Source organism: Rhinatrema bivittatum, chromosome 2, assembly GCF_901001135.1.
Source record: "Rhinatrema bivittatum chromosome 2, aRhiBiv1.1, whole genome shotgun sequence".
In the NCBI taxonomy this organism is placed as follows: Eukaryota; Metazoa; Chordata; class Amphibia; order Gymnophiona; family Rhinatrematidae; genus Rhinatrema; species Rhinatrema bivittatum.
This window is the reverse complement of record NC_042616.1, coordinates 6,153,380-6,170,906: the sequence shown is the minus strand read 5'-3', so window position 1 is coordinate 6,170,906 and position 17,527 is coordinate 6,153,380. Positions and strand designations below refer to the sequence as shown.

Here is a 17,527-nt window from a genome sequence, read left to right as displayed (position 1 = left end):
ATTAACAAATGTTGGTACCTATTCAAACCAAAACACTACCTCAACACCTTTCCAAGGTGAGTAACTGAGCTGAACTTTTCAACCTTTTTACTTAGGTATACCCTGCTCCTAGCTTATTTCTAGCTTCTGGCTACTTTTTGTTTTTGTTTTTTTATACAAACACTCAGTTCTGCCTTACAGACTTTTAAAAATAAACACATTACCTACTGCTTACTAGCTGCCTTATTTATTTTATTTTTTTATTTAACATTTTTATATACCGAAATTCTAGCAACAATGTTGCTAATCATTTCGGTTTACATATAACATTGGAGTGACTTAACATGCGAGTCTTACATGCGAGTCTTACATGCGAGTCTTAACATGCGAGTCTTACATTGACTGACTATTTAAAATATAGTCTAACTTGTTTATTCACTGCCTTATTGACTATTAAAAACACAAACACACACAAACACTATAAATAATATTCCCAAATAGTTAACTTTGCCCCAATACTTTTAAAAAAGACAATGTCCCAAGCAAAAACTTACTGATTCCTTTCAGCCACCAGCAAGGTGATCCTCTCCTCTCATGCAGATGGTGGTCGGAGCTCGGTCCCTAGCTGCTACCTAGCTCACCACATCACTTGACTCTTTTTCTGCAGTTTAACTTTCATGCTGTTTCTTCTTCCAGGCTTTGGGGGGGGGGGGGGGCTCATTCTGTGGCCTCTAGATTTAAAATGCAGGGATTTTGCATGATGAAGTTGCAGTACATTATCTTGTTCTCATCCTCAGGGAGCCATCTGCCTCTATCCCAGCCCCTGTTCATTTTGCCATTAACTTATGAGGACCATTTCCTGATTCATTGGGTTCCCCAGGGCCTATAACTGTGGCAGGGACGTGACCTTCCCCTGAAGATCCTGCACTGTCACTCCCAGCATCATTACCTCCAGTGCAGAGGCTCAGGCTGGGAATCTTTTTATCTTGGGCGTTGCGTGCATTTATCTTTTTCATCCTTAAATACTAATACTGGCCTTGCTGACAGCTGCTTTAGATTTTGTACCAAGTGAAAGTACTGAGCAAGGAATATCAAGAGTTGCTCTGTTCCATTATTTTCTGTCCTTCAACTGTGAATGGAGCATTTTAAGATGAGGAGCTGAGTGACTTTCTCATCACATTCAGTACAGACAAATGCTAAGTCAGGATATGAGGAATAAGATCTCAGTCTCTCACATTTGATGCTAATGCCCTTCATAATACTTGAATAGTGCCAAAGAGACCCTCCTGTTTTATCAAGTCTAAACTGGCTACCTATCCCTGAATGAACTGATTATAAGATAGCCATGACTATCTTTAAACTTCTTAGTCCAGATTTTCCAACGTGGGCTAATGCTTTACTTCGCATTTATAAGCCCACGTGAGGTTTAAGATCTTCTCAACTTTGTCTGCTTGAAATACCCTCTGTTCGTCTAGCGTGCCCTCTCTATCGCAGGCCCCACTCTCTGGAACTCCCTCCCTGTGCCTTGAACCATGTGTGATCAAATTTAAAAAGAAACTAAAAACACTACTGTTCAAACAAGCCTATCCAGAATAAAATCCCCCTCCACACTATCCCTGCACCCCCTCATGCTGACCACATATTCCTTACATTAAGGAGCTAATTTTATTGTTAACTTAGGATTGTTCTTGTTACTTTAATCTATCCTTCCACGCTGATCTTGGTTAACCCTCTCCCAGTTCACTTTCCCTGTTAATATGTATTTTCAAGCCTTTTGTTCAAATGTAAACCGGTATGATGTCTCCACTAATACATGTATATAAAAGTTTCTAAATAAATAAATAAATAAATTTATCTTCCACCAGAGAGACATCCTTTTCGGTAGCTGCTCCAGCAGTCTGGAATCTTCTTCCACTTGAACTTCGAACCCTTGATAACTTGAAAAAAATTCAGGCATTCTTTGAAAGAATCTTTGTTTCATCGTGCTTTTGATACGTGTTAAATATAACTATATGCATACTGAATTAAACACTTCTTCATTTAGAAGCCAATGACCATTGTTTAAAAGAGTAAGTTTGATCTTTGTGATGGTGAATATGAGTAATACTTGCAGATACTGACAAATGTCTTTAACCATTGTTTCTATGAAATTTATGGTATGTCTTTTTTTTTATGTGGTAAGTTTCAAAATTATTTTGTGTATGTTTTTACTGTGAATCACCTTGACCTTTTGTGAAAGGCGATCAATACATTTTAACAAAAATGTTTCATCTGACAATTCAACTCTCTTTGGAAGTGTAGTTAGCACTGAAGTAGTAGCCCCAGAGTCTAATAAAAAGGTATAAGGTTGCTTATTAATATATACTGTCAACATGGGGTCTTCTGCTCCTGCCCAAATTTGCACCATTCCTAGGAGTCATTGGGCAAACCCATTTCCTGCTCTATACCTCTGGATCTCGTTGGCAGGATCCCAATGAGGAAATCCTCCTTGTCTTCCTCTACCACCAGGTCTGTTATATGGGGGATTCTGTCAGGATTAGCTCTGCATTCATTTGCGAAATGTCCAAATTTCCCACAATACCAACAATCTATGCCTGCTCGTCTATCAGATCCGATACCAGCTCCTTGTGAGGGACACCCATACATGCCTCTTCAACCTTTCCCTCTTCTACATCTTACCAGCCCTCTGCCATGGTATTATTTCCTCTAGGTGTAATCACTGCACCTATTAATTGATTCTGGGGATAGCACGCATTACACCCATCATGTCCATATCACATTCCTATCTGAACCGACTAACTCCTGCTGTCCTAGACACCTAATTTTTCTCTCCCTCTTTTCGTTTACTTAGCTCTTCTATCTGCATAGATAGAATTTAGTTTGGATTTTAGCCAAATCTTCAGCCTTTTCCATTCTTTTTGACATACAGATCACTGTAATGACAGATATTGAGAAAATTTCTGGCCACATCTTACTTTCCAGTCCTACCATATGATCTAGCCTTTGCCATACTCCTTTTGGTAAAGTTTTCCGTAATTCTGGGTAAAACAAAGGTAACATACCAGGCTGATCAAATGGATGTTCCATTTGCTGAAACCATTCCTCCTGCACTGCTTGCACATGCAGCCTGTCAGATTTACCATCCCATACATGTGACATAAGGGTTAATAAATCTCTCTGAGTAGAGAAGCTTTGACGTAGGGCTTCTCAAAAATTGTGACGGAAGTGATTAAAAGATTGCCATCATATTCTGAATTACCTAATGTGATTTCCCTCATTCTAACTTGTCGAAACAATGTATCTACATCAACTCCAGGGGTCGAGCTAATAATGCTTTGATATCTCCTAGGGCCAGGGTCAGTCCACTTGTTAATTTTTCAAACTCACGGATCCATGTACCTGCACCTGTCATTAGAGGTGGCAACTGCAGAATTATATTAGTTAAATCAGTGAATTGCCATGGAATATAGCGAGGAAGAACCTGACCCCGCTCTGAACTAAGAAGTGTTTACTAAAGAGTATGTTGGGGAGATACCCGTTCCAGAGAAGGTTTTCATGGGTAATGATTCAGATGGACTGAATCAAATCACGGTGAACCTAGAAGATGTGGTAGGCCTGATTGACAAACTGAAGAGTAGTAAATCACCTGGTCCGGATGATATACACCCCAGGGTTCTAAAGTTACTAAAAAATGAAATTTCAGACCTATTAGTAAAAATTCGTAACCTATCATTAAAATCATCCATTGTACCTGAAGACTGGAGGATTGCTAATGTAACCCCAATATTTAAAAAGGGCTCCAGGGGCGATCCGGGAAACTACAGACTGGTTAGCCTGACTTCAGTGCCAGGAGAAATAGTGGAAAGTGTTCTAAACATCAAAATCACAGAACATATAGAAAGACATGGTTTAATGGAACAAAGTCAGCATGGCTTTACCCAAGGCAAGTCTTGCCTCACAAATCTGCTTCACTTTTTTGAAGGAGTTAATAAACATGTGGATAAAGGTGAACCGATAGATGTAGTGTATTTGGATTTTCAGAAGGCGTTTGATAAATTCCTCATGAGAGGCTTCTAAAAAAGTAAAAAGTCATGGTATAGGTGGCGATGTCCTATCGTGGATTACAAACTGGCTAAAAGACAGAAAACAGAGAGTAGGATTAAATGGACAATTTTCTCAGTGGAAGGGAGTGGGCAGTGGAGTGCCTCAGGGATAAATGATCTGGAAAGAAATACGACGAGTGAGGTAATCAAATTGCAGATGATACAAAATTGTTCAGAGTAGTTAAATCACAAGCAGATTGTGATAAATTGCAAGATGACCTTGTGAGACTGGAAAATTGGGCATCGAAATGGCAGATGAAATTTAATGTGGATAAGTGCAAGGTGATGCATATAGGGAAAAATAACCCATTCTATAGTTACACAATGTTAGGTTCCATATTAGGTACTACCGCCCAAGAAATGATCTAGGCGTCATAGTGAATAACACATTGAAATCGTCGGTTCAGTATGCTGTTGCAGTCAAAAAAGCAAACAGAATGTTGGGAATTATTAGGAAGAGAATGGTGAATAAAACGGAAAATCTCATAATGCCTCTGTATCGCTCCATGGTGGGACCCCATCTTGAATACTGTGTACAATGCTGGTCGCCGCATCTCAAAAAAGATATAATTGCGATGGAGAAGGTACAGGGAAGGGCGACCAAAATGATAAGGGGAATGGAACAGCTCCCCTAAGAGGAAAGACTAAAGAAGTTAGGACTTTTCAGCTTGGAGAACAGACGGCTGAGGGGCGATATGATAGAGGTGTTTAAAATCATGAGATCTAGAACGGGTATGTTATGAATGCCGCCCGCGGGTTCCCCCCCCCCCGCGAGCAGACATACTCACCGCGTCAGCATCTTCACCGACGCAGCAGGACGCCGCCGTCGGCATGCCCACGCAGCCAGGAGGCCGCCTTCCTTCGTCTTCCGCTCCGCGGTCGGAGCCGGGGCCTGGGACCGCCCCCACCATCTTCCGGATCTTCGCGGTGTTTAGGCCACAGCCCCAGGCTCGAGTAGCGGCAGAAGCCGCCCCCGGGGCCTCCTGCAGCGGCTGGAGCCGCTGCCGACGTTAGGCTCCGCCTTCCTAGCTTCTTCTGCCTCTCTTCAGCGTCTGACGCTAGATGCTGTGCAGGCCGCTGTCTGCGGTCCTGCACAGCCCTGCTCTGCCTGCCTTAGACGCGCGGCCGCGTCTCTCTGCAGGAAGTGTCTGGGCCCCACCTAAATGACTACTTCCTGGCTCAGCCCTATAAAGGGCTGCTCCATTCTTCATGCCTTGCCTTGCATCGTGTTCCAGTCTTTGCTCTGGAGGCTCTGGCCTGCCAGAGACTTTGTAAGGTCTTCTCTCTTCAAGGAGCTCCTTGTCTTGTTCCACATTTCATGTCTTCGCCTGAGGTCCATGTCCAGGTTTCTTCGCCTTCGTCCTGGTGTTCCTGCCTTCCTGATGTTCTTGCCTTCCCTCCGCCTCGTCCTCGCTCTGGAGCCTTCTGGTACCGGTAGGCCGGGGGTTCCCCAGATGTAGTTCCTGGGTGGACTAGGCTGCCGGTGGACGGTTGTCCTGTGCTCCTGAGCCGTGAAGCCTGCTGTGTGTTCCTGCGCTGTCCCGCTCCTGTCGTGGTCCGCGACCAGCCTTGGGGCTGTGTAGGGCGCGTAACGGACAGGGTGGTCCGTGACTCAGTCCCGCGGGTGGCCTGAGTAGGCGCCCTGAGAGACAGTGCCAATGCCCATGCCTTGTGTCTTGCCTTGATGCCATGTGTCTTCGTCTGCCTTATCCAGCCATGTGTCTTGCCTCGGATGCCGTCCGCATCATCCCAGCCATGAATCCTCGTCTTGGATGCCGTCTGCATCAACCTCGTCAAGTTCTTGTCTGCGATGCCATCTGCATCGATCCTGGTGTCTTGTATCCACAGCCCTAATGTCACGTCTTCTACCAAGTGTCTTCGTGCCATGTGATGCCGTCGCATCAACTTCAATGTTTCCTTGTCAAGGCCCGTCTGCCCTCAACCTCAGGCCAGGCCTGCTGCTCCATGCTGCTCGCAGCAGGTCCGAAAGGGCCCTAATGGTCGGAGGACCATTCACCTTCCAACATCCTCGGATGTTTGGCCATGGGAGCTTGCCGGCCTGGCAGAGGGTAGAGTGTCCAGCCACGCGGAGCCACCGTCAACCCTTGGTTCGGCCCGGGACGGCCTGGATCGGGCTGAGGCCCATGGGCACACGAAAACCACCCGATACATAACAGGGTAGATGTGAATCGGTTATTTAGCCTTTCAGATAATAGAAAGACTAAGGGGCACTCCATGAAGTTAGCAACTGGCACTTTTAAAACTAATCGGAGAAAGTTCATCTTCACTCAACGCACAATTAAACTCTGGAATTTATTGCCAGAGGATGTGGTTAGTTCAATTAGTATAGCTGTGTTTAAAAAAGGATTGGGTAAGTTCTTGCAGGAGAAGTCCATTACCTGCTATTAATTAAGTTGACTTAGAAAATAGCCACTGCTAGTACTAGAAACGGTAACATGGAATAGACTTAGTTTTTGGGTACTTGCCAGGTTCTTATGGCCTGGATTGGCCACTGTTGGAAACAGGATGCTGGGCTTGATGGACGCTTGGTCTGACCAAGTATGGCATGTTCTTATGCTCTTAGGGGTAGATTTTATAAAGTTGAGCACACGCGTACTTTGTTCGTGCACCAGGCGCTAAGAGTACACGGGATTTCAATAGATATGCGCGTAGCCGCGCGTATCCATTAAAATCTAGGGTTGGCGCGCAGCCTGCCTCCATTCCCTCCGATTTCGGAGCAGCCTCAGAGGGAACTTTCCTTCCACCCCCCCCCCCCCGCACCTTCCCCTCCCTAACCCCCCCTACCTTTGTTGCACAAGTTACGCCTGCCCGAGGCATGCGTAAATTTAGCGAGCCGGGCCAGCCATCGGCGCGCCATGGTCCGGTCTAGGGGCTGGTCCGGAGGCCGCAGCCACGCCCTCGGAACACCCCCAATGACGCGACACGCACCCGGAATGCCCCCGATGACGCGCCAGCTGTGACACGCTCCCCAGAAAAATCCCGGGACTTACACGCGTCCAGGGGCTTTGCGCGCCGGAAGCCTATGCAAGATAGGCTCGGCGCGCGCAGGGGGGGGGGGTAGGTTTTCGGGGGTTACGCGCGTAACCCTTTGAAAATCTACCCCTTATTATGTAGCTTTAGCTCCTGCTTGTTTTCCATATTTTTCCCATACCATAAAGGCAACATTCATATACTGATCATCCCAGGGGTCTACATAATAGTGACTATCTTCACTCTCAGAAACTATTTCCTTTGGTGTCTTTGTATGCAAGGTCTGGGCTAACATTAGAAGATCTCCGTTAGCATCCCTACAAGCTTTCTCCATATCTGCTCCTTCATGTATTATCACACCCTGAGTTTTACATTTCCTGGATGTCTGTTTTCTGGGACGGTCCTTTACTTGCCTGCTCTTTTTTCCCTTTTTCCATAAGCTTTTTTCCTCATCCCCCTCATCTGCAGAGCTACTGCTTCCTCCTTCCTCCTCTAAGCTTTCAGCTATCGGAAGCATAAAAACATTTTTTAACCTTTTTCTTAACTCATCTACAGTCAGTCCGGATTGAACAATGTTCGAAGGGTGCATTAACCCTTTAAGGATACAACTCACCTCCTGCCACCCTTTCTGTAATTCTAACGAAGGAGGGACAGATACATCTGCTGACTGGAGTGTCATGGGAGCTGCCACTGACGAACTGACTGAGATATTACAGAAATACCCACTGCTGAAGTATTGCTAACCGGTAGTGGAGTCAAGGGCAGAGGGTCTAACTGCAGTGGCTTATAGCCTGGAGTTACATCTTTTGGATCTACATGTCCCAACTCAGAAGGGACAAGGTGTAGCGGAAAGTGAGCTAACTGGCTACAGGCATCCGGCAGAACTGGATACAAGCCTAGAAGGGTTAGAGTCAGGGAGCATGGAATAATTAACAGAAGCCATATCAGGGGCGTATGATGGGGGCAGTTTAATCCCATTCAGTATCCTTATGGACAGAATCTCTCTGCCTATACCATAAGTCAAAAACTTGCATATGTTTATCTAAACTCTGTCCTTTCTTTATATAACTAAGCAACTTCAACAACAGAGGGCTGCAGAGAGCCTTCATTTGGCCAAACAAAATCATGATGTCCTTTAGACTTTTTTCCTGATTGCTTGCACCACTTATGAAAATGTTGAATCTGTTTAACTTTAAGAGGGTTTGCTTCTAATACTAAATCTAAAGGAGTTTTCATTATCCACTAGATGGCTCCCTTCCACCAGAATAGATAAAGTGACTTTACACAAAAGACAAAACGCAATCTGCCTTATCCCCTGCGCTTTTTTCCTCTTTTTTTTTTCTGTGATGAGAAGAAAACTATTAGGATAGAAAAGAATAGATGGAATCCCAAGATGTTAAACTCAAAAGAATTGAGTTCACAACATTCCATCTTTGAGAACCAATTAGAACACAAAGGGCTATGGCTGGCCAAAAGGGACAGTGAAAAATAAAGGCAGAAGAAGAAACCAAAACTGATGCACAGTATCTGGTGTGCAATATTTGATATACAATATTTACCCACTATTCCCTTTACATGTGCAGTACAATCAATAAAACAATTAAAAATATAAAAAAGGATATACTCGCAGGTTGGTTATGTTGATTTGGTTAAATACTTACATACAGATCTGTCTTTCGCTTACCACTATGGCGTGAGTGCGTCTTTACGTCTTTGCTCTCTCTCTCCGGGTATAACTTCTCAGTCATCAAACATACAGAATACTTTATCTGGGTGACTTCCTTCGGACATAAGCCAATCTATGTCCGAGTACCAGTGTTGAATCTGAACCTGTCTACCAGATTCAGATGCAAGATTGCACAATGCACGGTGGCCTCAGCTGCTGCTGAGTCCTGCCACGGTCGCCAGATGTTATGCGCTAAATCACGCTTAAGGTGCTTATCTGCAGACACAAAGGTATTATACCAAAGTTTTTGGATAACCAATTTTTAATTTTTTTTTTATATTGTATATCAATAAGCTCTACAGGCATCTTTGGGAGGAACGGAGGGACAGGCCCTCTCCGGCCAGACGCTCAGGAGAAGCTCTACCCTTTGTTTCTCTCCGTACATTAGTAAAGTCTTCGTTTTATAGATAACATAGACAGTCTCAATCCCTAAATTGCTTGACTCTTATGGGAGTCTCATGTACAAAGTTTATGTCAAAACAAGATGAATTAAACCTAAGTTACCCTGATCCCTCCCAAATTGAGGCCCACTTGACTAATGTTCACATCAATCTTCTGATAATCCTTTGTCCTGTCAGGTTTTCACTCTCAGGGAGGTTTCCAAGACTCTGGTTTCGCTGATACCACTTTAGTTGAAACGTTAATCCGTGAGATTCTATCCTTTTCCTTCTGCCTTTTTGTAACCCCATGACCTTCCATCATAAGTTTTTGACATCTCCTGCTGCTGTCCAGATGTCTCTTGTAGTTTCTCCAAATTAAGGTCAATAGAGCATTTAAGGCTCCTATGGCCAGAACTGCAAGCAGGCCAAGGCAGCAAAGGATTCTGGGTGAGTCATAGTCTTCATGTTGGTTTCAAACTCAGGCAAACATATCAAGATCTATAATTAAGATCAGTTCATATTTTTTTGCAGTTTAATTTTGATGCTGTTTCTTCTTTCAGGTTTTGGTGGGCTCTCTTTCTGTGGCCTCTAGCTTTAAAATGCAGGGATTTTCACTGAAACCTGCAGTACATTATTTATTTATTTATTTAAAGCTTTTCTATACCGGCATTCATGATACAATCATGCCGGTTTACAAATAACAGGGGGGTGCAATAACTTTGTTCTTTTAACCAGGGCAGAGGAAGTAAAAAGTTACAATATAACAAGATTGTTATATTATTATATCATTCTATCCTCAGGGAGCCGTGTGCGTCCATCTCAGCCTCTATTTATTTTGCCATTAACGTCTGAGGACCATTTCCTGATTCAGTGGGTCCCTGAGCAGGTTCCTCAGGGCCTATAACTGTGGCAGGGATGTGACCTTCACCTGAAGATACTGCCCTGTCACTGCCACCATCATTACCTCCTGTGACGAGGCTGAGGACCTTTTTATCCTGGGCGATGCATGCATTTATCTTTTTCTCTCTTTTCATTCTTAAATAGTAATAGTGGCCTTGCTGACAGCTGCTTTAGATTTTGTATCAAATGAAAGTACTGAGCAAGGAATATCAACAGTCGCTCTGTTGCATTATTTTCTGTCCTTCAGCTGAGAATGGAGCACTTGGAGCCTTTCAATGTGTGGAGCTGAGTGAATTTCTTGTCACATTCAATACAGACAAATGCTAAGTCAGATTATGTGGAATAAGATCTCAGTCTCTCACATTCACTGCTAATGCCCTTCATAATACTTGAATAGTGCCAAAGAGAGCCTCCTTCTGGAGATCATAAGATGTTATATGTACAGGCAACATCTCCAGCTGTACCTAAAAATAAGTAATCAGCAGGCAGTAGCCCAATACATGTGGACCAGTTCTGTGTCCTTGTCCACCTTTTCTTGGTCTTCGATTCCTTCTTCCATTGGCACATAAGTATCTTTGATCTCTCCATATGATCCACAGGGGCGGATTTTCATACTCCGCGAATAGGCCTACTTTTGTTTGCGCTCCAGGCGCAAAAAAGTACGCTGGATTTTAATAGATACGCGCGGAGCCGCGCGTATCTGCTAAAAACCTGGATCAGCGCGCGCAAGGCTATGGATTTTGTATAGCCGGCGCGCACCGAGCCGCGCAGCCTACCCCCGTTCCCTCCGAGGCCGCTCCGAAATCGGAGCGGCCTCGAAGGGAACTTTCCTTTGCCCCCCCTCACCTTCCCCTACCTAATCCACCCGCCCGGCCCTGTCTAAACCCCCCCCTTACCTTTGTCGGGGGATTTACGCCTCCCGGAAGGAGGCGTAAATCCCCGCGCACCAGCGGGCCTGCTGCACGCCGGGACGCGACCTGGGGGCGGGTACGGAGGGCACGGCCACGCCCCCAGACCGCCCCGGGCCGTAGCCACACCCCGTACCCGCCCCCAAAACGCTGCCGACACGCCCCCGAAACGCCACAACGACCGGGCCCGCCCCCGACACGCCCCCCTCGGAGAACCCCGGGACTTACGTGAGTCCCGGGGCTCTGCGCACGCCGGTAGGCCTATGTAAAATAGGCTTACCGGCGCGCAGGGCCCTGCTCGCCTAAATCCGCCCAGTTTTGGGCGGATTTAGGCGAGCAGGGCTCTGAAAATCCGCCCCACAGAGTATATACCTGCTACTCACACCTCCATCGGCAATGCTCTTCTTGTGGTTTTTTTCCATTACCCACAATATCCGCTTTTCTGTCAGGATCAGGACCCCAGTGCTTTCCTAATTCAGCGATGTTATAATGTTTACACAACTTCTGAGGATGGGTCGGCCAGCTTATTATGCCTTTCTGTATCCATGCCTTCTCACATCAGCACCTGACTTCCAGCAGCAGAACCATTTCTAGTTCTGTTTTACAGACTCATTCATTCATTCTTTCATTATTATTTGAAACTTTTATATACGGCATTAGTAAGCATACATCATACCGGTTCACATTGTAACTAGAAGGCTGAAATTACAATCAACGGGGAGGGGAAACAGGGAGGAATATACATAGAGCAGGAGGGGTTGAAATTAAAGCATTAAAAAACTGTAACAGGCTATTTACAGGTCTATACATGGAGGCTTAAACAGGTTAATTACAGGAGTCTATATACAAATGGGTTCAAATTGGGTGAGGCTGGTGGGGGGGGGGGGGGGGGTGAGGAATAGTCTGGGTAGGCTTGTCGGAAGAGCCATGTTTTGAGTTTTTTTCTGAACTTGTAGTAGCATGGTTCAAGCCTGAGCGTGGTGGGGAGGGCATTCCATTGTTTGGGGCCTGCGATGGATAGGGCGCGATCCCTAGTAGTGGAGAGGTGGGCTTTTTTTAAAGGGGGAATAGAGAGGGTGCCTTTGTTGACAGAACGAATGGGTCGTTCAGAGCGTATGGGACAGAAGGGTTCATCAAGCCAATTAGAGTTGTACGAGTGGATGGATTTGTGTACTATGGTTAGGATTTTAAAGAGGATACGGATGTGATGGGGAGCCAGTGGAGTTCTTTGAGTATAGGGGTGATGTGGTCGGCTTTTCGTGAGTTGGTGATGACCCTGGCGATGGCATTTTGGAACATTTGTAAGGGTTTGGTGGTGGAGGAGGGTAGACCGAGGAGGAGGGCATTACAATAGTCAAGCTTTGAGGAAAGGGTAGCTTGGACGACTGTGCGGAAATCATGATAGTGGAGGAGGGGTCTGAGTTTCTTCAGAATACTGCGTTTGAAGAAACCTTCTTTGAGGATGGCGTTGATCTGTTTTTTAGATTGAGTTGTTGATCAAGAATTACCCCAAGGTCTCTTACAGTAGGTTGGGACGTTATGGTATTGAATGCTGGGTCGTTGGAGATCAGGGGTTTAGGAGGGAGGTGAGGGGAGATGAGGAGCAGCTCTGTTTTGGAGGAGTTTAGAGCGAGGTGGATGTTGGTGAGGAAGTCATTTATGTTGGCAGACATGTGTTCCAGAATGCAAGGGCATCTGAGAGAGAGTTGTGAATGGGTATGATGATTTGCACGTCGTCTGCATAGAGGTAGAATTTGAGGCCGAGGTCTGTAAGGAGCTGACATAGCGGTGTGAGTGAGGTATATTGAAAAGGGTAGGAGAGGGAGGAGCCTTGGGGACACCTTGAGACAGGGGATAGAATGTGGAATTGGCGTTTCCTATCTTGACTGAGAACTTTCTGTTAGATAAATAAGATTTAAACCATAGTAGGGCTAGGCCTGAGATGCCTATTTCTGTTAAGCGGTTGATGAGGTGGTTGTGATTGATGGTATCAAAGGCAGCTGAGATGTCGAGGAGGGCGAGGAGATAACAGTTGCCTTGGTCCATGCCTATAAGCAGGTGGTCCGTGAGGGAGAGCAGAAGGGTTTCGGTATTGAGGTACTTACGGAAGCCGTATTGGGCTGGGTGCAGTATATTATTGTTTTCAAGATATTCTGTAAGTTGGATGTTCACAATCTTTTCCATAATTTTGGAGAGGAAGGGCAGGTTAGAGATGGGGTGGAAGTTGGCAGGGTCTTTGGGGTCTAATGTAGGGTTTTTAAGGAGGGGCTTAACAATTGCTTGTTTGAGGGCATCTGGGACAGAGCCTGAGGAGAGGGAGGAATTTATGATGTCTGCAATAGGTTTGGAGATAGAATTAGGGATGGAGAGGAGGGATTTTGTGGGGATGGTGTCTGAAGGGTGAGATGCGGGTTTGAGTTTTCTGAGAATAGACTCCACTTCTTTAGAGGAAGTCAGGTCAAGGGTTTGGAAGGTGGGTGTAGTGGGGGAGGGTTGGGGGGGGGGGGGGGAAAGGGGGGTTGAAGGAGATGGGTGTTGAAATCTGTGGAGGATGTTGGTGATTTTTGTGAGGAAGTATTGGGCGATTCTTCGCTCTTGGCGGCGGCTTCATTTTCAGGGATGGCGGGCTGGGGGACTTGGTGAGGTTGGCAACATAATTGAAGAGGGCTTTCGGGTTATAGATGTACTGGTGGATCTTGGAGGCATAGAAATCTCGTTTAGTTTTGAGGGTGGTTATTCTATAATGGTGAAGGGCGGATTTGTAGCTTGAGGCGAGTTGGGGTGAGGGGGCTTTATGCCAGATTCTCTCTCGCTGCCTCGGGTATTTTTTAGGGATCTTAATTCTGTCTGTTGGATGCTAGACCACACTCACGACATGTAAATGGCTTCTCTCCAGTGTGGATTAACTGGTGGGATTTGAGACATTCTTTCCGAATGAAACTTTTACCACACTCACTACATGTAAACGGCTTCTCTCATTTGTCTATTGAACCAGGTTTTTTCTCTCCTGGCTGTGAACCATTCACTATCCTGTGCTGCAATTAATCTCTCATCTCTGTGTTTAAACTCGCCATTCCAGGACCATTCCTGTGTCAGTTTTTGAGCTGTGTGGGGGTTTTGAAGAAACTCTTTGTATTCCCCAACTATATTTGTGTTTTGGGGAATTCATTTTTCATGTCTACTGGTCTGATTCTTTGCAATGATTTTTCTATTGTTTTGCAAATTCCATTGCTTTTTCCCCTCCTGTACTGGCACAGTCTCACTCTTCTATCAACTGTCCAGACTTAAGGATAGAGACCAATTTGACCATTCAATTTTGTACTTTAGTACTGTTTGAGTATTTGTATCTGTAAGGCCCAAACCACCTTCAGCTGTTGGAAAATACAATCTCAGCATTCACTGAATCTTATAGGTTACTTGATTCTTAGACAGAAGTTGTATTGGTCTAGCATCCAACTCTTTAATATCTTTATCAGGCCATTCTACATTCCCAAAACTATAGGAGAGTGTGTGAATTGCATGTGACACGTGAATTCTCTGGTAGCTTGAAAGTTCTTCCTTTGTTCTGAAGCTTTTACCATACAAAGTACAAAGACTTGGTTTCAATCCTAGGTAGACTAATGCCATAAAAAATATCTTCTGATTTAAACTTCTACCACTGTCATATGTAAATGGTTTCTCTGATGATGATTGAAACTTCCTTTATGAATGAAAGCTTTACCACACTCACTACATGTAAATGGCTTCTCTCCAGTGTGGATTGACTGGTGGGATTTGAGACTTCTTTACGACTGAAACTTTTGCCACACTCACGACATGTAAATGGCTTCTCTCCAGTGTGGATTAACTGGTGGGATTTGAGACATTCTTTCCGAATGAAACTTTTACCACACTCACTACATGTAAACGGCTTCTCTCCAGTGTGTACTCTCTGGTGACATTTGAAGTTTCCTTGACTACTGAACCTTTTACCACACTCACTACATGTAAATGGCTTCTCTCCAGTGTGGATTCTCTGGTGGGATTTGAGAACTTTTTTCAGACTGAAACTTTTTCCACACTCACTACATGTAAATGGCTTCTCTCCAGTGTGGATTCTATGATGGCGTTTGAAATCTACTTTGTGACTGAAACTTTTACCACACTCACTACATGTATAAGGCTTCTCTCCTGTGTGGATTCTCTGGTGACATTTGAAGTTTCCTTGACCACTGAAGCTTTTACCACACTCACTACATGTAAATGGCTTCTCTCCTGTGTGGATTCTCTGGTGGGATTTGAGATGTTCTTTCAGACTGAAACTTTTGCCACACTCACCACAAGTAAATGGCTTCTCTCCAGTGTGTATTCTCTGGTGACATTTGAAGTTTCCATGACCACTGAAGCTTTTACCACACTCACTACATGTAAATGGCTTCTCTCCTGTGTGGATTCTTTGGTGGGATTTGAGATGTTCTTTCAGACTGAAACTTTTGCCACACTCACTACATGTAAATGGCTTTCCTGTGTGGGTTCTCTGGTGGGATTTGAGATGTTCTTTCCGACTGAAACTTTTACCACACTCACTACATATAAATGGCTTCTCTCCAGTGTGTATTCTCTGGTGACATTTGAAGTTTCCTTGACCACTGAAGCTTTTACCACACTCACTACATGTAAATGGCTTCTCTCCTGTGTGGATTCTATGGTGGGATTTGAGAAGTTCTTTCAGATTGAAACTTTTGCCACACTCACTACATGTAAATGGCTTCTCTCCAGTGTGGATTCTATGATGGCGTTTGAAGCGTGCTTTGTCTCTGAAACTTTTACCACACTCACTACATGTAAATGGCTTCTCTCCTGTGTGGACACTCTGGTGCGATTTGAGATGTTCTTTCAGACTGAAACTTTTGCCACACTCACTACATGTAAATGGCTTCTCTCCAGTGTGGATTCTGTGGTGAAATTGGAGATGTCCTTTCAGCCTGAAACTTTTGCCACACTCACTACATGTAAATGGTTTCTCTCCAGTGTGTATTCTCTGGTGACATTTGAAGTTTCCCTGACCACTGAAGCTTTTACCACACTCACTACATGTAAATGGTTTCTCTCCTGTGTGGATTCTCTGGTGGGATTTGAGATGTCCTTTCAGACTGAAACTTTTGCCACACTCACTACAGGTAAATGGTTTCTCTCCTGTGTGGATTCTCTGGTGGATTTTCAGTTCTTCCCTTCTCTTAAAGCTTTTATGACACTCAGAACATGGAAACAGTCTCACTCCACTGTGGATTCTCTGGTGGGATTTGAGAAGTTGTTCTGACTGAAACTTTTACTACAATCAGTACATGTAAATGGTTTCTCTCTTTTATGGATCCTCTGGTGAATTCGGAGTCCCCTCTCTGTCTCAAAACTTTTCTCACACTCAGAACATGGAAATGGTTTAACTCCAGTATGGATTATCTGGTGGCGTTTTAAGTTCCTATCTCACTGAAACGTTTACCACACTCACTAGATCTAAATGGTTTCACTCCAGTGTGGATTCTCTGGTGGGTGACAAGGTTGCGTTTCTCTATGAAGTTTTGACCACACTCAATAGATATAAATTGGCTTTCTATCTGCTGGATTTTCTTCTCTTGTTGGACGTCTGCCTTCTCACGAGGCTTTTTTCAGACTGAATACAAGACAAATGCTCTCTGCCCAGTAAGTTTTTTCTGTTTCCTGAAAAGACTTTCATATCACAAAAACTTTCGCTGCATTCATTATTTGAAATTGCTCTCTCTCTTGGTTGGAATTTTAGTTGTTCTATGACGTTTTCTCTTTGATTGACGTTTCTGTCACTACCAGCACACGTGAATACTTTTTTCTTCTGTCTGTGTGTTTGGGTTATTAAGTCTTGCTTGTGAATGATGTTTCTCTCCACTTTCAGAACATGAAAATACTCTCTCTTCTGTCTCCATTTTCTGGTGATTTAATAAAGAGAACTCAGAGCTGCAAGATTCCACGTCTTGAGGGCAATGAAATGATTTCTTACTTATGTGTGTTCTTTGGTGTATTACTAAGGATTCCCTGCTAGAGAAATTTTTCTTACATTCAAATAAGTGAAGTGTTCCCTTGAGTGTGACTTATCTGGGGTTAATTTCAGGGTTAATTTATGTTTGATAGTATTTTCCACACTGAGAGCATGGAAAAGGCTTTTGCTTCTTTGTGGGTTCTTTGGTGTTGTGATACAAAATGACATTTCCTATGGAAAGCTTTTCCACAGGTGTCACAGTGTAACGGATTTCTTCCCTTCCTCCTCTCTCTGGTTCAGGTAGAAGTCCGTTTGATCACTGTTAGTACTTTGGAAGGGTCTCTCTGCTCTCAGGTGTGTCTTGTGCTCAGGGATGTCTGTGAACCTCCCTTGTCACTTCCCACACATGCAGTGAGTGTCCTGCAGGGTTCTGCTGCTTCTTCTCCAAATCTTGATGACTTTGGCAAGTGCCTCCCCCTCAGCTCTCTAGGAAAGATTGTCACAGACATTTCTTGATGTCTCAGTGTAAGTGCCAGTACTATAGTGTGTTC

The 17,527-nt window shown here is 44.5% G+C and overlaps 1 protein-coding gene across 1 annotated transcript; it reads right to left on the bottom strand.

Annotated features, from left to right (window-relative positions):
- Positions 1-13,814: 13,814 nt before the first annotated feature.
- Positions 13,815-16,923, bottom strand: LOC115086001 (oocyte zinc finger protein XlCOF6-like). Its single transcript, XM_029592581.1, is given in 5 exon segments — positions 13,815-13,956; positions 14,635-14,759; positions 14,762-16,276; positions 16,279-16,445; positions 16,808-16,923. Coding segments are annotated over 5 exon segments (2,055 nt in total). The 3' UTR covers positions 13,815-13,824.
- Positions 16,924-17,527: the final 604 nt, after the last annotated feature.